This window comes from Pseudonaja textilis, chromosome 17 (assembly GCF_049901715.1).
Source record: "Pseudonaja textilis isolate UNSWEBS1 chromosome 17, rPseTex1.2, whole genome shotgun sequence".
Taxonomy (NCBI): Eukaryota; Metazoa; Chordata; class Lepidosauria; order Squamata; family Elapidae; genus Pseudonaja; species Pseudonaja textilis.
Window position 1 is genome coordinate 6887137 of NC_142006.1, and position 22319 is coordinate 6909455.

A 22319-nucleotide genomic window follows, 5' to 3' on the forward strand; every position below is an offset into this window, starting at 1 on the left:
CTTATAACGGTCACAGCTTCTCCCTGATCATGCGAGTCTCATTGCCCGTTTTTCTTTGGCCGAGAAATGGATAGTAAAAATAAAATGCAAGTGAAGTTTTTTTTTTTTTTAAATCAATGGATGTTAATTATGAGACAGCGGAAGGAATGAAAATTTTGCATATTTTGGCCTTGGTGGTCAAGGATCAGCCCGATTTTAGAAGACCTGAGTCATTTTTGCATAGAAACTATTTTAAATACACCAAGAAAAGCAGAATTTGCTTTTTAAAAGCACAAGAGAACAGTCCATAAGAAAACTGGCTGCTGCATTTGACATGAGCAAGGCGATCCAAGTTGAATTATGTTGAATTATGATGATCATCTCGGTGCATTATATTAATAAACTAAACCAAGGTTAAGCCAAGCATGATTTATCTTAACATTGAACAAGGTCAGTTTTTAGATTCCTACATTAAGACAATTCATTTTTCAATTGGTTTGTAGAATCGTTTGAATAATTAAGCAAGCAGCTTAATCATTACAACAGGAAGTCAAAGTAATGATTCTTAAATTAAATATGTACTGAAATCTGGCAAAGAAATGTACTCACGCAACATCTAGTGGCGAAAGGGAGAACACCAGTCAATTTCACCCTGTGACACACACACACACAGATATATATATATATATGCTACATTAATCTGTCTGTTTATATTTATGTCTGCAGTACTGTTAGGTTTCAACAGGATGTTCAAAGCAAAATATTTTCTGAATCTGGCCACGAGATTAGCAACAGCAGTTGGAAAAACAGATTTTAGCCATCAAATGGGCTGGTAAAAAAACAACCCCAAATTATAACATTGGCACCGCCGGAGGAATATATTACAAATATAGATTCTGCAAGGGTTGGGTAGACATGAAGGCAGGGGCAAGTGAGTCTATATCTCCTGCCTTTGCAGGTTGTCTTTGTGTGTATATATATATATTTATTATGTATGAAGGCTTTGAGCCTGTTTTGTAGTAGCAGAATTATTGTGAGGCTGGGTTTTGTATCTGGGATGAACACAGAGACTAAGCCATGGCTTTATCAACCGTATCTTTGGCGAGTGGGTTAACCCCTATCATGGTGGTTTATGTTATGCTTGTGGGGAAGATAAATAAGAATATCATGTACCATGCATACACACAAACATATACAAAAAACCAAACACAAATACAAGCTGGCTATATACATTTGACTGCTGATATATGTGTGTGTGTGAAGTTATATAAATGTTATGTATATGTATATGTATATGTATATATATATATATATATATATATATATATATATATATACATACATACATACATACATATACATACATATATATATATATATGGCATTCTGCTTTGCTCGGGTATTATATATAAATATATATTATATATGAAGTTATATAAAATATATGAGTGTATGTTCACATATATACACATACTGTGTACTTGATATATATGAATAAAGTTGAATATATAAATGTAGTGCGCATGTATATACTTACAACAGTGTGTGTATGTGGATAGATGATAGATGAGATAGATAAATTAGACTGATTAGAGAGATACAGATGATAGATAAGAACACTCATAACCAATGAAATGTGGCTTCAGGATGAGGTGTGACAGGGTGCAGCACCCTTGAGAGTCAGCAGAGGGCGCCCTTTGAGACACCCGCCTCCCCTCCATGCGCGAAGAAAGCAGCGGCCGCTAGTCAGCCTTCTCTTTCCCGGCCTCTCTATGGTCCGCCCGCTTTCGCTTTCCCCTCACCGGAAGTCCCGCGACGCTCCTGCCGGCGCCGCCAGAGAGGCGGGGCGGCCGGTGACCTTTAACCCCGGAAGAGGGCGGGCGGGGCGATGTTGTTTCTGGAGTGAAGATGGCGGCGGGAGGGAGCGGCGGCGGCGGCGGTTCCGGTTTCCCCTGCCGGCTCCTCCTGGCCTTCCTGGCCGGGCTGCTCTCCGGGGGCCCCGCGGAGGCCCGGCTCCACCATCTCACCCTCAGGGTAGGCGGCCGAGGAGGCGGACGGGGCGGACGGGCAGGCGCCGAGACACGCGGAGGGCCTTTCCCCGCCCCACCCGGAGCCTCCAGCCCTCAGATATTCCCCGTTCTTGCAGCCCCATCATCCCCAGCCTGGAACCCCATTAGGCTGGTCCACCCCAGAACCATCATCCTTGGCTGGGTTGCCTTTGGAGTTTTCTACCCCAAACACCATCATCCCCAGCCCCTTCTTACACTCCGTCCCCATCATCCCCAGCTGAGTCCCATGAGGCTGGTACACCACAGCCCCATCATCCCCTGGCTGGGTTGCTTTAGCACTTTTCTCCCCTAAAAGCCATCATCCCCAGCCTGGAATCCATTCAGTCCCATCGTACTTCGCTAGGTTCCTTTTTAGGACACTCGTATCCCAACAACCATCCTCCCCAGCCGAGCTCCTTCAGGATGGTACGTTCCAATCCCATCATCTCCAACTTGGAATCCTTTAGCGCTTTTGCACCCCAATCCCATCACTCTTGGCTGGATTCCTTTAAGACTGTTGTACGCCCCCCCACCAACACCGCCCATCATCCCCAGCCTGGGATCTCTTAAGGCTATTACCCTCCACTCTCACTACCCCAGGCCCCATCTCTTTAGGCTGGTACATCCTAGACCCATCATCCCCATCTGGGATCCCTGTTCAACCTGCACGTGTTGAATCGGCCCGCTTTAAACACATTCTTTAAAAGTCAGCTTTTTTGGCACGGGTCCACGGAAGGCGTCGTGTCTTAAATTACTACTTGGAGTGTCTTTCGAGTAAAATGTCTAGCAAGACTGTACAAGTGGTGGCAAGTGCATAAGTGGAAATATTCAGGATGATCCTTTTGCTTGTTCATGCTACATTTTATCTATATCTGTCACCATCCTGCTCCTTCAACGACCCTGTAATCCCTTGCATCGGGGGTGGAGCCTGGGCAACTGAATAGCGCCAAGTGTTGACTGGCCAGATGCCTTTCCTGTCACCGATGCAGAGTTATATTCAGCAGATGTATTCTCATCGTGCCCAGAGAAATATCTGCCTCTACCTAGGATCGAACTCACAGCCTCCTGATTGTGAGCCGAGAGCTCCACCTCTAAGCACACTGCACCAATCACATTTGTGTATATTTGTGACACTGCTTAATTTTAAGTGGGTTTTTAAAATTTCTAGCTCGGAATGACGTTGATCTGTTACCATTTTGATGTGTTACTACTAGGTTGTTTCATGTTGAACTGTTTTTGAAATCTTTGAATTGTAAGAAGTTTGACTAGGCAATGGCTTTCCTTTATCCTCGGATACAAGTTGCCTTCATAACTGCAATTCTCAGAAAATATATCTCATTTCCTGAAAGAACAGTAAGCACCGTATTAAGGTGGTTTATTTTAATGCACCGGTGACCATACATACAATACAGCTTTCTTTTCAGCTACTGAGGCTTAACATTGCAATTGAAAATGCAATTTATTCTCTTTAAAAAAAATTTGTTCAGAACATCCAGTTAACATTAGCTAGAACTCTTAATCTCGTAATATATCACTTCAGCATTTGATATTGTTGCTGGGGGTGGGGTGGGAGGAAATATGTTGGTGTGTCACCATATTTTATTGTGATGAGTTGACAGTGTTGCGAAATGTTCCTTTGCTGAACCAAACCAACCACTGCTACTTTTTTTGGCAGTAAACTAAAAAAAAAAAAAGTTGGAATTTTGCAGATATCTTGTACTCTAATTTTGCAATGATTCTTGGTTTTGATAGGAATATAAAAGTTGATTTTGTTCCATACATTGTGAGAATTGGTCTGCTAAGAAAGATCTTATGAATGCCCTAGAAAGCTGTCAGCCTTCCTAGATAAACCTGATGGAAAACGCAAGCAGAGCAACTAATTCTAATTTATTCTAAAGCTACCTTAACAAAATCTTTTAAGTCTGAAAGTACAAATCCCCCATTGTCTCTTTTACAGTCTGTTAGGGAGATCCCTTTCTGAGTTTCTTTCTCTGCCTGTTATGCAGCTCTGGGCTATTCCTTCTTTTATCTGATTATTCCCTAATTCATTTGATCATTTTCCTCCTCCCACTTCCTAAGGTTGTTCCCATGTTCTACTGCCGAAGCAGTACTGCACCTAATTTACTCGGTGTTGCTTCCTCAGCATCTTCACCACAGACCTTTGTGAATAAATATGAAGAGAATCCGATTGCACTTCCGAAGTTAGGAATATATATATTCCGTGGGGAGCTTAGTCTGGATTCCCAGGAGGAAGGAGGGGCTGCCTTTCGGAAGGCAAGCTTAGATGGCTTGGTTGGGAAGAAGAGAGTTCAGACATCTCCTCCCTAGCAATTCTTAGAGAGTGTATTTATAGTGACGTAAATACTTGCTTTAGTTTGGCAAGATTTTTGCCTGGAGGTGAGGAACAAATGAAGGAAAATGCTCAGAAATCATTCTACATGCCCTCCTTGGCTCTCGCAGCCTGACATAACTGCAGCCATAAGCGAAAAAGATTCCTGCTGAATCAGGACAGGCATTCAGTGCGTCTTCATATTACAGTTAATTGTCAGGTGCAAATTAACCAGGAGCATTTTTTGGCTTGAAAGCAACATTATTGTTGCAACCTAGATAGTACAATTTAATCAACTAACGGTCAGGGCTAAATTGGCGCTAGATAAAGGTCAACGGGATTCATAGCCGTCTGGATCCTTGGGTCTCTTGTGCAGCGACTCCAAACTGATGACCCATTTAACTCCACTGTCCAGTTCACCCTGCTCATTTCCTGCTCGACTTACAACAGTTTGTTTAACAATTGTTCCGAGTTACAACAGGCACGTCTTTTTGAGGATCTTCCTTACGTGGACATTGTGTTTGAAGGACTCTGGAAGGCAACCTTGAGGCCATTCAGGTCGTTCTGAGTGTTAAACTAGCGTTGGCACTCATAAAGATGAGTGGAGGATTGTCGTAGCTCTGTCTCTGTGGTCTCTCTTCTCCGTAATCAGATCACTTGGAAGCCCTACCAGAATTTCGACTTTGTGGAATGAGTCGCTGGTGAGGGACCACGTTCTCCAAACCCTGCCAGATGGAGGCTCATCAGGGGTCTCGTCCTCCTGGCAGATCTTAGGAGATTTGTGTCATTGTACGAGTAGGTGATTAGTGTGTCTAATCATAACACAGATGGTTAGAGGGCAGCCAAGCCAGTGACTTTCAACCGTGATTAGGAATCCCATTTTTGTTCCTCTCCCCTGCGTACCGTAACCTCCATCTTTCATGGTCTTCTCCAAACAAACAAGCAAAAAGCCAACTGACATCGCACCCAGGACAATAAAGGCACGAGTGTTTATTTGGCTTTTAATGCTACCGTAAATGTGGGCCAGTTGCCAGTCGCCCAAAATATAATCATGTGATCGGGGAGGGGTGAGGGCAGCTGTCAGAAGTTCAAATCTGGGTTGTAAGTAAACCCTGGGAAGGTCCATTTGTAATTCTGAATTGTCACTAAGTGACTGGCCATAACTAGAGAACTACCTGCATTTGGCAATTAGCTACTGCTTCATAGGCTTCCCATAGTTCCACAAAGAAGAAGAAGGGGAAGGGGGGGAGAAGGAGAAGGAGAAAAAGAGGAGGAGGAAGAAGAGGAGGAGGAAAAGGAGAAGAGGAGGTTACTGTGGGAGGTTCTTGGTGGTCTCTGAGCCTGGTGGTTTTCATGCAGACATTGCATTACCCAAATAGGTATAATATCATCAAGCCCTCCTTCCTTCTAGCACTGAGGATGTTACCCAACTTGGTAATGAAACGTCGGCAAGAAAACCTCCAAGCTCAGAGACCACCGAGGGCTCCAAAGATTCAGTGGGGCTGTTTTGCTTCCCACCCTGACAACCGCTTCCATCTGTGGCCCCCTGTAAACAACAATTCCGTTTCCTCTGCTCCAGGATGATCTGAGGCAGAAAGTCCACCTCAACACATTCGGCTTCTTCCAGGATGGGTTCATGAGAGTCACCGTCAACAGCCTCTCGGTCCAATCCGTGGGGGAGAGCGACAAAGACATTCAGGTAAGTCCCTTTTTGTCCCGGCGTCCGTCACGCAACTACGGTTGAGCGTAGAAGGAGGACATTCAAATTTGAACTCACTCCCCCAAGAGTGGCTGGTCTTCAGAAGAAATAGGCCTGCTTCCTTGGCACATCGGATTTTAAATCAGTCTTATCCTTTGTCGCTTTTTTCAAAACCTGCAGGCAGCCTCGAATATTAACCCTTCGTTAAAAATATATATATTTTTTTCAGGTGGGCTTCAGCTTAGATCGAACACAGAACGATGGATTTCCCACTTACCTGGTAAGAAAGTCCTACCTGGATATTCAACTGCTCTGAAACGCTTTGAGTTGGGTAATGCCGTACATTTTGGACAAAAATTGACAAATCTGGTTGTCACGCAAACTAGAACTTGTTCTCGGTTGCCTCGTGACTCGCTACCTTTTCCAGGCACAACAAAGGGCCACACGTTAGTTACAAGGTAGTGGTTGTAAGTCGAGGATCGTACCGAGACCAGCTGACTTTAAAAGCCGTTTGGATGCTGTTTAATTAAAGGGGTTCATCCTCATCCTATAAGTATCTCTTTGCTTCCCCCCTTGCCTTTTTTTTTCTTTTTTCTTTTTGACAGAACGAAAAAGTGGATTACTGCATCTTGAATCAAAAGCCAAACCATGAGGTCTTGGCCATCATTCTGCTCCTGGATTTCTCAGAGAAGCTGTAAGGAATCTTGGGGAACTGGGGGTGGCTGGGGAATACTGGGAGTTGCAATCCACACAACTTTAAAGTTGAAGCTCTGTTTTTAATGTTTGCTGAGCCTCAAAAGCAATGCAGCCAAGTCGTCTTTAAAAAACTATCTACTTATTTACTTAACTATCTATCTATCTATCTATCTATCTATCTATCTATATATCTATATATCTATATATCTATTTCATCTATCTATCTCTATATCTAATAACTATATCTCATCTATCTCTATCTCATCTATTTCTTCTCTCTATTTCATCTCTCTCTCTCTCTCTCTCTCTCTCTCTGTCTCTGTCTCTTTCTCTCTATCTGAGGATAGAGAATATCCCAGTCATTTTAATGAGATGCCTAAAAGGAAAGATTTTGAAAGATTGCTCAAGTTAATTTGAGAATTAAAGCATGCCAGAGTTGTTTGTTCTCCTGGACGAATTGAATCTATTTAAGGAGTGTAATTAAAACAAAAAGATCAATAAGCCAACGTCTCATTTTGGTGCATGTAGACGCAAACTAAATTGGAAGAAACGACTCTGTAACATTGGGGACATCAGATGCTCTTGTTCTTTTGGGTTGTTTTTTTTTTTGGCCTCTCAATCAGCATCCGACTCTAACTTTGTCCTTTGTCGCCCGCAGGGTCAAAGTCAAGTTCGAAAACAAAACCCCACAGTTGCCTGACATTATCTTCAGCGAATCCCAAGCAACTGGTCCTCCAGGAATTGCCGAGAAATCTGGTAAGTTCTTTCCCTCCCACTACGCAGGAAGGTAAAACATGACACTTCCTTTGCGACATGAAATTTAAGAATTCTTATATAAGAAATAATTAAGAGAAGCCAAGAATTCACCCAGTGCTGGTATAGAGCTGTCTGTGGTTGATTCTCCGTCACTGCCCTGAAGGATCACGATATTGATTCAACCAACACAATAGACGTACACACTTTAAACCCCAAAATACACCGAGGCAGAAGGTTTTCCACCCCAAGGATAAAACATCCAGACACCCAATCTGTAGAGATTCTCAGTCATCCGGGTCATAGTTGTCCCAAAGGTGCTTTTTGAGTGGTGTGGGAGTAGGATTGGATTTCCAGAGGAAATCAGGACTCAGGAGCACTACTCAGGTAACCCTGAGGACCCAGGTAAATCTCCCAAGTCCTTCAATGGGATGAGAAGCAAAAAAACAAGTCCAGTTGCCTCCTGAAAAAAGTACTTTTAGGGTACCCAGACAAGCTGAGGGACGTGGTATGTGTGCGGTACAATGCAGTGAGACATGTACAACTTCAGTCACGAAAGGAACTCTCGCAATTCGAGGGCTACCTGTAATTAAGTCTGAAGATCACGTGGATGCGTCCTTCTTGCATACAGGCCAGTTGGATGATCTAACGTACCCATTTCCCGCCCTCCCTTGTTCGAATTGCGTCTGATTTTGCTTGTCTTCACCTTTTAGAACCAAAGCAGGTGCCTAAGGACAATGCGACGGAAGTCCAGGTAAGCAGCAACGGAAGAGGTAATGCTCTTTCTCCATCCTGTTGCGTGCGATGCTCAGCCTGCTGCCTGGGGAATTCTGGGAGTTTGAAGTCCACGCGTCTTCAGGCTGCCAGCCTGGAGCAACACTGCCATGGAGGCTATCACCAGTTTGAAGAAAGCTTTTGAAAGCTTAAAAATCCCTTTTTAAATTTTCTCGGTTGTTTTTTTTACTTCATTGCCTGCCTCTTACCAACCCCAATCTCTGGTAGTTTACTGTCGGGGAGTCACCAAGGATTAAACTAGGTTATCTATTCGTGTTCTGGTGCTTTGAAGAATAGCTTGACTCCCTCTTCTTCGGGGCAGCCCCTCAAATATTGGAAGACTGCTATCATGTCACCCCTAGTCCTTCTTTTCATGAAACTAGACGTACCCAACTCCTGCGACCGTTCTTCGTAGGTTTTAGCCTCTGGTCCTTTAATCATCTTTGTTGCTCTTCTCTGCACTCTTTCTAGAATCTCAACACCTTTTTTTATAATACGGTGACCAGAATTTATACCTGTTGCTTCCGATCTGATTTGGCATAGCCACAAAACTTCATATAAATATATATATGTATATATTTTGTCCGCCAGGTGCCTGCTGTGAGAACACACCCAATGCAAAGCGGGAACAATAGTTTTTCATTCCAGGTAGGTGCTTTTTGTCCTTACCATTCCTTATGAAACCTGAGCAGGCCTTGGCTTGGTTTGAAATGAATTTTTCCAATTCTCATTTTGCTTTGAAAGCAGAATGGAGACAGCTTTGCAATAGAATAGATGACAATATTTGAGAGGTAAATAATAGCAGCAGAATGCCATCCTGGATATTTATTGGGTATGTAATTTCTAAAGCCACCCAGAGTCACTTGATTGAGTTGGGTGGCTGTAGAAAATGAATGAATGAATTGAATATATAAATTGTATGTATTGCTGTGCACAGCCACCCCGAAGTTCTCTGGTAAAGTAATTTGTAGTGAAACCTGCAACAAAGAAAAACGGTAAAAAAAATAAATAAACATAGCCAATAAAGCACCTTAATTGGCGATCTGTGCAAAATCTGGCCAAAGTCATCCCCTTCTTCTTCTTTCCGTGTGCTTTTCAGTTCAGCATCAATTCAAAGGAACAAGAAGGACTTTATAGTCTGTATTTCCACAAGTGCATACTGGGAAACGTGCCGATTGAACAAGTTCCCTTCAGCTTGGACGTGAGTTGCTTTTCTTTTTCTCTTTTCCTTCCAATGAAGGGTCAGGAATTGAATTACTCGTGGGCGTTCCATTGTTCCCAGATGAAACTCCTTATCAAAAGTCTGCCTGTCTAGTTGCATCTATATCTCTCATTTCATTTGTCTGTCCGTCTATATGTCTGTCTGTCTGCCTCTTATTCCATCCATCCATTTGATGGCTGACCGACATGATATAAAACGTCTTACAAAACATCAGAACGATAAATAAGGGTCTTAAATTTTTTTAAAAAAAAGAATTAAAATGAAACCAAGCAGGATTGTGAGGCAGAGAAATCTCTTTGACCTGCATTAACCCGTTCACACAACCTCAGTGTTTCTACCGAGGAGCAATTGGCTGGGAATTGCGTGGGAGGGAAACGGTCCCCGAGGTCCAGAAGATACAGAAGCAGGTGAGAGAAACAAAGGGAAAAGCAGCCATTTGTCCAGGATGGCCTAGGGTTGGACTAGAAGACCTCCGAGGTCCCACCCAGCTCTATTATTCTACGATATCTCCTTGAAAAAAGGACTGTAGAGTTCCAGCCTGCTGCTCGGAGAAGAGCATTTTCCTGTCCTTGAAGGAACGGATCCTTACCTGATGCAGCCTCCCAGCCAGGGTTCCATAAAATGCTTGTCGCCTTCTCCCCTTTTGCTGGGCCTTCTAACAGCTTCCAGCTTTCTGGGTGACCCCTGTTCTGCTTGCAGATTGCCATCACCGAGCATAATCCAAACAGCTACCTCTCCGCTGGAGAAATCCCACTTCCCAAACTCTACATTTCCATGGCGTTTTTCTTCTTTGTGGCCGGGGTCGTGTGGGTCCACACCCTCCGGAAGCTCAGGTAAAACGTGTGGGGTCTCCTGCTTGGGCGGGGGGTGGGGAGGGTTGGACAAGGTGACCTCCAAGGTGCCCCTTTCCAACTGCGTTGTTCTGTAAATCTGTGTGAACCGGTTTCCCCAAGGGGGATTTTCAAAGAAAGCTTCACTTGGAGCCCATCGGTCAATCGCTCTTAGGAATCGCAGGCGAAGATTCCCAGGCAGATCCTCCTCTCGGTATAGGAGAAACAAGGGAGCTCAGATTTCCTCTGCAAAGCAAGGCAGTCGTAAAGCCTGAATTTTGATCACGTGGCCGTGAAAATACTGCAATGGTTGTAATACATAAACAGGTTTATTGACTTTTCAGGTGTCCTGTTTTGTCTTGCAGGGCTGATGTTTTTAAGATCCATTGGTTAATGGCTTTGCTTCCTTTCACCAAGTCCCTTTCTTTAGTCTTCCATGCGGTAAGTTACTCCTGGATTCCCTTGTTTCTGTGCCGTAGGGAGAAAGAATCATTTTCATTGGCCTGGAAGGGACCTTGGAGGTCCGCTAGTCCAGCCCTCTGAAGAGTTTGCCTGTTCCAGAGATTGAGGCCAAACAAGACTGTTTTTCTACAGATAGTGCTTAACTTGCAAATGATTTGGACTGTCATCTCTTTCACTTGTGACAATCAGCCGGACTGACTTCCAGGAATTGCTGTAAAACATCTGCAGATTACTTGGCTGTCTTGCCTTACTTTGTTCCAGTTGCTTTACTTAGCAGCAGTATGTTTTACACTAAAACCTGGTTTATTCTGACTTCCATTCCGTAGATTTTGAGTGGAAGAAACAACATTTTGCTTCGGAATTCACCCCCTTCCCTCCCAAACAGTAATCCAAATTTAATTAAACAGTCTGGACCATCATCGTCATTTGTATAATTACATACTTAACATTTTTATATCCTTTGGTCAGTTTACACAAATGACACTTAGCAGCAGACATTTGGATTTAGCGGACATTTGGATTTAGCGGACATTTGGATTTAGTGGACATTTGGATTTAACGGACACCCCCTTTTTACCAAATTGTCAGCCAAATTGAAGCTTTATTTGTATTGGATTTTATTTACATGCTAATCTGTTTCTTCTTTTTAGAATCTTATTAGAATGAAAGGCTATTGTAACAAAACTTGATAGGAGTACTTAAAAAGTTTAATGGCTGAATATCAACCTTTGCACTAACTCCTGCTCTCTCTCTCTCTCTCTCTTCTCTTTTTTTTTTGCCCCCAGATCGATTACCACTATATCTCCACACAGGGCTACCCCATCGAGGGCTGGGCTGTGGTCTATTATATCACACACCTGTAAGTCTCTGGAGTTTGGTTGTAGATTTAAACCAATCTAGTATGGGTTAATGGCAGCTGTGATATCTTAGATGGCATGGCGCAAAACAAACCGTGTCTCCCCACTTCCAGAAAAGCTTGCAGTTTTAAAATGGTTTCATCTTTTATGAGATGAAGGTTACCAGAAACTTATGAGATTGTTATCAGTTGGAGAGGCAGCCTTGCGGACATCCGTTGTGAAGTTAGATTTGTATCTGTCATTAGATTGGCATTTATGCTCTCTCTCCTCCTGGTTCTTTCACAACAATCCTTGAAGGTAGGCTGGGCCAAGAGAGAAAGAACAACTGGTAAAAGTCACCCGGGAAGCTTTGGACTTCTCCCTGTATTTTTAGCTCAAAACAGGACTCTCTTATAAATGTTTAAAATCAGGATTTCCAAACCTGGTGTTGCAAAGCATTGTGCCACCGTTCCTGCCCCCAGAATAGGACCTAAGATTCCTTTAAAATATGATTTATTGTTATTATTTTGCATTTGAGCCACGTGCTCTGCTTTTAGGAGATGATTGTCACTGGAGTGTTATCTCTTGTCCTTTTTGAACTGTTTTCGCTCGAGGGCTGCTCGGGAATTGCCGGATGCGTCAGTCAACCTGTCGCCGTTTGTGTCTGTGTGTTTTTAACCAGGTTAAAAGGTGCCCTGCTGTTCATCACCATTGCTCTCATTGGTACAGGCTGGGCTTTTATTAAGCACATCCTCTCCGATAAGGACAAGAAGATTTTCATGATTGTCATCCCGTTGCAGGTGAGACGGGCCAGGAAGTTCTCATTTTAACTACTGAATCCCTTAGCGATGGATGTTCCAGCTCCAATTATGGTTGTAAATCCAAAGTGTGTGTGTGTGTGTGTGTGTGTGTGTGTGTGTGTGTGTGTGTGTGTTAGACAAAGCGTATCCACAGAGGATTTTGTCCTGGGATAAAGTGATTTCAAGTCTCATCTATCAAACAGCCCTAGACCTACCCAATGTTGCTTTTGTCTACAATCAGTTGTCAGATTCGCCCCGTTTCCCCCTTTCCCAGGTCTTGGCAAACGTGGCCTTCATCATCATGGAATCCACAGAAGAAGGCACAACGGAATACGGGCTGTGGCGAGAGATCCTGTTCTTGGTGGATCTCCTTTGCTGCGGGGCCATCCTGTTCCCCGTTGTATGGTGAGTTTGCAGGAACGAAGGCCGCTGCTTTGGGGAAGAGCTAAAAACCCTGCCAGCTTCCCTCAACGAGATACATTTATTTATGCCCCGTCTCGATTAAACCCCAAAGAGAGGCGGGAGGGGGCGGGGGGGGACTTCTACGTAGATCCACCATCTTTTCTAAGGCCTCAGTGGGCTCGAAGGATCCTGCCCAGGGATCTACCATTTAATTCGCTGGTCGTTCTCTGTCCTAGGTTGATCCGACACTTACAGGAAGCTTCTGCCACCGATGGGAAAGGCAAGTGATTGATCCCCAGTTTGGGGCTGTTTCAGGTATTGTTGAGGTTCCGCCAGATTTCTGCAGCCGGAGGTTCCAAGCAATTCCTTTCCTTTCCTACCAGTATCGGTGAAGAGGGTTTTTCACCCCCAATTTATTGGACCCACTCCCTATCCATGAGCTACTTTCTTGGCTCTGCAATGGATCCCTTGTCATCTTGAGTGAGCCAAGGGCTCTTGCAAGAACTGAAATATTTGAATTGCTTTATTGCATTCCATAAATGTTTTTCAAAGATAGTTTCTAGGTGACTGAAGTTTCTGCCGTGCAAAATTCTAACTGGACAGCATGATTGATGACTCTGGGCTATGGATGTGTCCCATTGGAGAATATGAATTAAGAAACACCCAGGGGGTGAGGGGAAAACCAGGGTCCAGGGTGACAATGAATGATGTGCCTCAGAGTCGGCTACGCCTAGGCAATGCTGGCATGTTTACTCCTAATAAATCTTTTAAGTTTTGGAAGTTGGGCTTGAGACTCATGATTTAAATGGGGGTAACTGCCGGAGCCCTGACCCCGTGGATATTCTCAGCCTTCCCAAGTCAGGCTTGTCCCAAAGGTGCTTCTTCAAGGAGCCGCTGGGATTCCTTCGCTTTTTCTGGTTGCTTTCTTGACCTTGATGGCCAAGAGATGTTGGCTGCCTCTCTTGTCACCCAGCCGAGTCCCAGAGACTCTGCCACCTTCGCCCTTGAAACTATCCAGGTGTGGATTTCTCAGGAGGAAAAAAAAAGGTAAACGTGAGCCAAAATCCATTCTTCCAGCTCTCCCGAGACCTGGGAGAGAAACCAAGGTTATTTATAGATGCACAACAAAGCCTTGAATTTCAAACCGAGATGCCAGGTAAAGCGAGGCAGCTAAGGCCATCAGCCCTGAGTGCATAGGGTGCAAAGTTTTTGCTGCCTCGCCTTGCTCCAGTGCCCATTTGATAACCATGCAGGCAATCCTCATCTGCCTCTTGATCCCCCTTATTTGTGTATTTTTTTCCAGCAGCTGCCATTAACTTAGCGAAATTGAAGCTCTTCAGACACTATTATGTCATGGTAAGGAGTTATGGGAGGGGGGGGAGCGTGGGATAGGAGGTGGAGGGCGGGGTATCCCCCTTTTTTGGAGCAACCCAGATTCCTTCTTTAAATGAAAACCAGAGTCTGTTCTCTCCTGTGCCGCTGTCTGAGGACACATCTCCTCTTCTGGAACTAACTAACTATTCCCTCCACCCCCTCCAGATCGTCTGTTACATTTACTTCACCCGCATCATCGCCATCCTCATCAAGATTGCAGTTCCATTCCAGTGGAAGTGGCTTTACCAGGTAGGTTGCCCCTTCCTCCTATATCCCTTTTAGCCTCCGTAGACATTTAGCTACGGTGGATCTATTGCAACAATTAATAGCTTTGCAAAACAGGTCAAAAAATTTTTTTTTTACGGCAATTCATTTTGTGATCGTTTAATAAAAACGGCACCAAAATCAGGGACTTAACGATCGCATCTCTCTCTGTCTGTCTGTCTGTCTGTCGTTGCAGCTGCTGCACGAAATGGCAACCCTGGTCTTCTTTGTCCTCACTGGCTATAAGTTCAGGCCGGCCTCCGACAACCCTTATCTGCAGCTTTCTCAGGAAGACGATAGTTTGGACATGGAATCTGTGTAAGTCACAGCCCTCTGGGATAGCCTCCCCTATCCTGGGGTGGTCAGAACCCAAAGCGCTTGGGCCCGGGAGGTGTGACCTGGGCAAGTAGAGGTCAGTCCATACCAAGCCTGATAGCTCTGGTTGATCAACAGAATTGCAGAATTGGGAGAAATTTGGAGGTCTTTTAGTTCAGCTCAAATCAGGAGATCTTACACCATTCCAGTCAAGTGGTTGTCCAGTCTATTTTTGCAAAACCTCCAGGGATGGAATACCCACAACTTGTGGCGGTAAGCCGTTAATTGTTCTCACGGTCAGGAAATTTCTCCTTCTAGATTGGATTTCTCCTTTGGATTAGTTTCCATCTGTTGCTTCTTGTCCTGTCCTCAGCTGTTTTGGACAATAGATTGACCCTCTGTTTCTCTATGGTAGCCCCTGGAAGACTGTCACCCCTAGTCCTTCTCTTTGTTAGACTAGACATACCTTGTTTCCTCAATTCTTCATGATATATTTTATCCCCCAGTCTCCTACCACTAGTCCTTTTCTTTGTTAGACTAGAAGTACCTTGTTTCCTCAATTCTTCATGATATATTTTATCCCCCAGTCTCCTAATCATCTCTGTTGCTCTTCTCTACACCCTTTCTAGGGTTCCAACATCTTTTTTGTATCGTGATGAACCAGAATTGAACAAACCAGGGTGTTGGAAAACGATTCCGTGTCGAGTCTGGCATTATCCATCAGGAAATCCCTTTGGCTGAGTTTTCAGCATCACACCATGAGGCCTAACCTCTTCAGCTCGTTCTTGCTCCCTTCCTCGCCAGCATTTCAGCTCTCTCTGCTGCCACAAAATTCACATCTCCTTGGTCATAAAGCATCCAAAGGTGGGCTCAGAGGAGAACGACCATCCTGAATAAAACAATACCAATAAAATAATGCCAGGGGTGCCTGCTGATTTTAAGAGAGACTTTGTTCGTGAACAATAACACTTTGCGAGAGAGGCAGGTAGATTTAATCCATTGAACGAGACAGTAGCGGACATCTCCCTGGTTCGACTTCCCAGTTTTTGCATCCTTCTACAAGCTCTCCAAGACCGTGTGGTTGATTAAATCATTTTTAAAATAGAGGTAAACTGGGTGCTATGAATTTGTCTGTTGGGAGAATAAAACCCTCAAGCCCTTAAAAAAGGAAGCTGGGAATTCAAGGATTTTTCCGTAGGACTCACCGTTCCTTTTCCCCAGAAACTGAAGAAAAAAAAAAAGTGATCTTAAAAAGCAACTACACCACAAGGATAATCATTGGGAGCTCATAATGCAGTTTGTCTGGGGTTTTTATTTACATTTAAAGGATCCGAGTGCCATATTTTCCCCCTTTGAATATGCGCATCGCCTTAAAATGCTGCAGGCTATGTTTTTTTTTTTTTAAAAAAAACCCAACGTTTTGGCAGACGCACAAAACGACTGATCATTTATATCAGAGTTGCAAATGAGGGTTGAGGCAGCCCAGTCTCCCGTTTAGGGCAGGAAGCCAAGTGAAACAGCCAACCCTGAGAAATATCTGCGCAGACTTTTCTTGGAGATGCCCAAGAGAATCCAGGGAAAGAGCTACGAAGATGACGGAAGGATCTCGAGGCTAAATATTACGGAAGTAGGCAAGGAAGAGAAAAAAAAAATAAGAGTGTCACATTCACGAACAAGCTCTCTGTCAAAATCAGCTGGCACTGCTGGTATTATTTTATTGGTATTATTTTATTTGGGGGGGGTGGTTCTCCTTTGAGCCCACCTTCGGATGCTTTATGACCAAGGAGATGTGAATTTTGTGGCAGCAGAGAGAGATGAAATGCTGACGAGGAAGGGAGCGAGAACGAGCCGAAGAGGTTAGGCCTCATGGTGTGATGCTGAAAACTCAGCCAAAGGGGACTTCCTGATCGAAAATGCCAGACTGCAGACGTAATCATACCCTGGTTTGAACACCCTGGTTCATGGCAAACAACTTTTGGTCGCCATGAGTGTAAAAAAGATGTTGAGACTCTAGAAAAAGTGCAGAGAGGAGCAACGAAGAGGATTAGGGGACTGGAGGATGAAACATACGAAGGACGGTTGCTGGAATTGGGTATTTTTAGTTTAATGAAAAGAAGGACTAGAGGAGACGTGATAGCAGTGTTGTAACCTCTCAGGGGCTGCCCCAAAGAAGAGGGAGTCAAGCTATTCCCCAAAGCGCCTGAGGGCAGGACAAGAAGCAACGGATGGAAATTAAGCAAGAAGAGGAGCGACCTAGAACTAAAGAGAAATTTCCTGACTGTGAAAAAAAACAACCAGCGGAATGACTTCCCTCCAGAAGTTGTGAATACTCCCAACACTGGAAAATTTCCAGAAGAGGCTGGACAGCCGTTTGTCTGAAATGGTTATATCCGGCTTGAGCAGGGGGTTGGACTAGAAGACCTCCAAGGTCCCTCCCAACTCCGTGTTATTCTATTCTCTCATCGTCTCTTTTCCTTCTCCTTCATCAAGCGCCACCTCTTCCTCCCTTTCTTTCTCTCCCCTCCCGCCATGCAGCCTGCAGCCACAGCTCACACACCTCTGCTAAGGTCTGAACTGATCTCTGTGCGGCCAGCTTCCGTCCCCCAGGCTCTGCTGGACACCACGGCGGAAGCATCCCCCTCGTCCCTGAATCAATAAAAACCCTTATTTTTATTTTATTTTTATTTTTTGCCCTTCCCAGGGTGACCACCTCGGGCGTGATGGAGGGTATGAAGAAAGTCAAGAAAACAGCCAACGGCTCAGCGGAGCCCCACGGCGAGAGAGAAAGCGCAGCGTGATGGACTTGGCTGCCTCCTCCTCCTCCTCCTCCTCTCCTTTCCTCCTCAGCACACACCTCTCCCTCTCTTCTTCTCCACACCCCACTTAAGACAAGGCAGCACTTTTTTCCAGAGAACTGTAATTTATTGATCCTTGGCTTCCTTCCCTCGATGGCACAGAAGCAAAGAGACGACCTTCTCAGTGTAAAAAGAGGAGTAAAAAAAACCACACACACACACACACACACATACACACACACGTTGGGCTTGGGCGACGGTGGGTGGAGAGAAGGATAAAAATACAGCCAGGAAAAAAGAGAATCTAAAACACGGTTTTTGTTCCTCTGTCTTAAGGATTGGGCTTTTCTTCTGGTGCCTAAGAGAGAAGGGTTGAAGGACAGATAGTGGTGGCGGCTTCCTTTTTATTTTTTTACTCCCCCTTCTCTCTTTCCTCCTCCCTTTCTTTCCTTCTCCTTCCCTCCCTCTCCCTCCTTCCCTCCATCTCTCCGTTTCGGTCTCCATCCTTTTCCTTCTCCCTCTCCTCCTTCCCACTGCATCCTTCTCTCTGCATTTCGGTCTCCGTCCTCTCCCTCTCTCCTCCCCTCTCCCTCCCTCTCCCTCCATATCCCTGTCTCTCTCTCCCCCCTCTTCCTCCTCCTCTCTTTCTTCTCTGTCTCCATCCTCTCCCTCTTTCTCTTTCCTTCTCCCTCTCCCTCCCTCCCTCTCTCTCCCCCTCTTCCTCCTCTCTCTCCTCTGTCTCCATCCTCTCCCTCTTTCCTTCTCCCTCCCGCTCCCTCTTCCTCCTCCATCCCCATTCTCTGTGTCCCTCCCTCTCCTCCCTCTCCCCCGCCTCCCCTCCCCCCCAAAAAAATCTCTCGCGTGCTATTCGGAACATGAGCTCCGCTGGATTTCCGGATGGGGATGTGGCGACTTTGAAACGCGATCAAGAGAGGTGCGCCTAGGAGGGTAGCAATCCGCTCCGCTTTCCAAACTGTAAAAAATAGGGTGAACTGCTTGGGAAGTGACTGGAAAGAAAGATTGTGTTTGTGTCCTTTGGTGGCTGGCTTGGGTGCTCCGTGCTGGCGTTGGGTCCTTTTTTTCCCCTTGGGTTTTTCTATCTTTTTTTTATTTTCTTTTTCTTTTGGCTTCTTTCAGCTTTGATTGGAGCGGAGGGCGAGGGAGACGTTCTGGTTCTCACCCCGCCGAATCGGAAGCTGGGTTTAATTTTTGAAATTGCTGCTTCGGTCCATTTCCGCAGCCCGGGTGAACACCTTCACTCGTTTGGCGGGAACGTAGGCAAGAGCGCAAAAGTTTAAATAGTAAATTATTATTATTATTATTTCTTTCCGTTTCTCTTCGTTACAAAGCAGGGAAGGGTTTGTAATCCATGGGAAGAAAATGGCATTATAAAACTCTTAAAACAAGAGCTGCATAATTTACCAATCTCTGAAATTCCTCTTCATGCTCTCTAAAACTGTGGCATATTTTGGACTCTCAATTCCCAGTCTTGGAAAATGCAAGAGAAACCCCACCCACAAATCGTGGTTTAAAACCCGTCATGGTTAAGCCCAAACCGAGTGCCTTCTCTCTTGGTTTGCTGTGTGAACCGAACTGTCAGCCATAAGGCATTTGGGAAGCCCCCTGGCCGTGTCTTCTGATAAATTAAGCAGACCTGCTCAAGATGGCAAATTCTGAAGGTGTGTTGTGTTCTCTTTTTTGTGGTGAGGGGGCTGGTTCAGTTGATGGTTCCGACAGCCCACCGTGGAGATTTTGGATGGTTGGTTCTCCAAACCTAGATATTGCTGTGAGGTTGCAACTGCTTGGAGGTCACAGAAGATGAGGAGGAGCTACCGCAAGCTTAAGAGAGCCATTTTACTTTCTAGAGGAGATGAATGTTGGCTGGAAAGCAGAGTGGTTTTACAGCTCTTAGCAAGAAGGTAGACCTGAGTTGGATCTTTTCTGATCCCAGCAACTGAGTGAAGCTACTGCTGACTGTGTATCCCAGAGATCTAGGATCTAGCCATGGGGAAGGATATTATTTAAGATTTATCGCTAACCTTTCTTGTTAAGCTTTCGTTCCAAGTTAAGCTCTATTGCTTAACACATTAAGGTCTATTGCTAATCCTTTCTCTGTGTTAAATTCTATTGTTAAATTTTCGTGTTAAGCTCTATAGCTAAACCACTATGGCTAATGTTTCTTGTTCCATTCTATAGCTAACCATTCTCCTCAAGCACTATAGCTAATCCTCTTTTGTTAAGCGCTATAGCTAACTTGTTAAATCATGTGGCTTTTAGTTCTTAAGCTCTATAGCTGAGCCTTCTCCTTGTTAAACTCTATGGCTGAGTCTTCTAAGCCCTATAGCTGAGCCTTTCCTTTGTTAAGCTCTATAGCTAACTCCTCTTGTTAAGCTCTATAGCTAAATGTTCTTGTTAAGCTCTACAGCTAAATTTTCTTGCTAAGCTCTACAGCTAACTTTTCTCCTCCTTCAGATCTACGGCTAACTCTTCTTATTACTCTCCACTGCTGATCCTTCCCCTAGTTCTTGTATCTCTCTTGGGCTGTGGCTGGAACTGGCACCTGGTAACGTCGTCTGTGGGGGACTGATAGACTCCTCAAACAACCACAACAGTCGGGAATAAATTTCAGGTGGCAGCCTTCTCTTTTGCGTAACTGTAAATCTGCAAGGCGCCCTCCCTGGCTCGCTGGCTCACGTAGCACACCCCGAGAAGTGTCCAGAATGCATACCTTGTATAGGATGTAATTATGCCACAAAATGTGCGTTGTTAAAAGCTGAAGGGAATCCCGCGCCTTGGTCTGGATTTGAACTGGATCTTGGCGGTATTACCTGCACGGCCAAAGTCCCAGTTCCTTTTGCACTGGGTGCACCGAAGTGGGTTTCAGACACCCTGTTAACCCTCCATTAGTGACAATATTATTTTTTTGGGGGGGAGGGGGAATTGGGAATGTCTTTGCAGGCCGAGCAGTCCCCAAATGGTTTGCCTCGAGAAGGTAAAACTCCCGCTTAGCCTTTGAATAAATGTACACCGTGTCCTTCCAGCGGGCCTCTGGGAACCCCTAATAGTAATTGTTCTCCGGCTCTTGTACCTGACACCCCTTTCCTCCCCCCCCCCCCAAAAAAAGTTGTCTATTTGCTCCCTCTCAGCCCTTCCATTCCGCAATATCACCAACCTTCCCCGGGAGAACGTGCCTGCAAAAGAGTTTTGGTGCATTGCAGCATTTTCACGATGCAACCTGGTTTAAGGGAAGGAAATTGCAACTCGCTCCCTCTCTCTCCCACTCACCCACCCTCTTGCTTTTCCCCTAAGCAAGCAGGACAAAACTGAGATGGAAATCACTAACCAAGCCAGCGACTTTCCTGTCCCTGCCAAGACCAGGTGCCAGAGGTTTTTTGGGGGGGGGGGGTGTATTTCCCCCCTTTCCCCCAATGTGGGCATTCCTTCATTTTGGAAACAGGCCAAAATATCCTGGGTTCAGGGCGGGAAGTCTCAGTGAGTTGCGTGGATGTCAGGATGTGGGAGACTCTGGTTTGGGGTCTGGGAGAAGTCAAATCTTCCTCTCCGACTTTTTCATCGGTGATCCAAAATTCCAGAAAAAGAGAGGGCTGTAAAGCACTATAAAGCGGTATATAAGTCTAAGTGCTGTTGCTGTTACCTATAACCCATCGGCTTCTCCTAATCCGTTCCTCGCTGGAACAAGGCGGGTTCCAGGACTTTCCAAGCCAAAGTTTTGACTTATTATTGAGATGGGATCGGGAGTCACACCTGAACAGAGGAATTTTTTTTTTATCAACTTGGGGGCGGTTTTACAATGGGTGGACTCCCAAGATTCCCCAACCAGAGGGGTGGAATTCTGGGAGTTGAAGTCCACTTGGAAAGACTTTTAAGATGGAGATTTTTTTTTTCCTCTCCATTTTTCAAGTTTCCTTCCCACGGCAGGTTTCATATGCAGCGCCTCTTTTGCATTATTATTGTTATTATTATTTTTCCTCCCAGTGGGTTCTTCATGCATTTTTTCTACTCCATTCCTGAAGATTTGCGTTATCGCACCTTAAAAAAGTTTTAATCCAAGAAAACTCTTATTAAACAGCAAGAAGGACCCGTTCGGTCCTAGGGAAAATTTTCTTGGTCCATTTGGGAATAATAAAGGTTTATTGTTTCTCTTCCTCTCTTGCCCATTTCACTCCAAGGGAGGGTAAACACACACGACCCTCTTTTAAGACCTCAAAACCTCCCCATTTCTTTTCAAAGTACATTTGGGGTTTTTTAACGAGGACATTTAATTTAGGATCTTGGGGTGGGTGGGTTTGGTCCTTTTTCCCTTTTTTAAAAAAAATACATATATATATATATAAAATAACAGTATTTCTGTGATGGGGCTAATACCAATTGAGGGTTTTAATTTCTCTATAATGTGATTTTTCCTGCTGTGGAACAGGTGTATAAATTAAAGAATTCATAACGAAGCACGTTTGGCCTCTGATACTTGAATCCCCCCTTTTGCTTGGAGGTTGGGAAGCCTGGGGGGTCCTTTTTCTTTCTTCCTAGGCAGAAATACTTACTATTTCTGGTATTGTGGGTTATTCGAAAGAAGAGAAATGTGATGTGATCTCAGGAGGTTTGATTAAAATTGCGTACAAGTAGTTACAACCGCAATTGACCCCCCCCCCCCAAATTTAAATTATTATAAATTATTAAGTGAGACATTTGTTAAGTAAATCACTGCTATTAAGTTACTAAG

The 22319-nt window shown here is 44.6% G+C and overlaps 1 protein-coding gene and 1 long non-coding RNA gene across 3 annotated transcripts; one reads left to right on the plus strand and one right to left on the minus strand.

Annotated features, from left to right (window-relative positions):
* Positions 1-1866: 1866 nt before the first annotated feature.
* Positions 1867-17913, plus strand: GPR107 (G protein-coupled receptor 107). 2 transcript variants are annotated; one of them, XM_026712174.2, is made up of 18 exons: positions 1867-2013; positions 5936-6055; positions 6285-6335; positions 6661-6749; positions 7410-7507; positions 8218-8258; positions 8870-8926; positions 9378-9479; positions 10200-10333; positions 10696-10771; positions 11578-11651; positions 12311-12428; positions 12703-12833; positions 13067-13110; positions 14134-14186; positions 14370-14453; positions 14665-14786; positions 17485-17913. In XM_026712174.2, exons 1-18 carry the CDS (start codon positions 1888-1890, stop codon positions 17579-17581), a joined length of 1617 nt encoding a protein of 538 aa, XP_026567959.1. In that variant the 5' UTR covers positions 1867-1887; the 3' UTR covers positions 17582-17913. The 2 variants fall into 2 exon arrangements, with proteins under 2 accessions (XP_026567959.1, XP_026567960.1); XM_026712175.2 differs by having other exon boundaries at positions 14137-14186.
* Positions 17914-19807: 1894 nt separating this feature from the next.
* On the minus strand, positions 19808-20080 carry LOC148124538 (uncharacterized). The gene is made up of 2 exons (XR_015739738.1): positions 19957-20080; positions 19808-19880 (listed from the first exon to the last, which is right to left on the minus strand). It is a non-coding gene; the product is annotated as an uncharacterized LOC148124538 (long non-coding RNA).
* Between the last annotated feature and the right edge of the window lie 2239 nt (positions 20081-22319).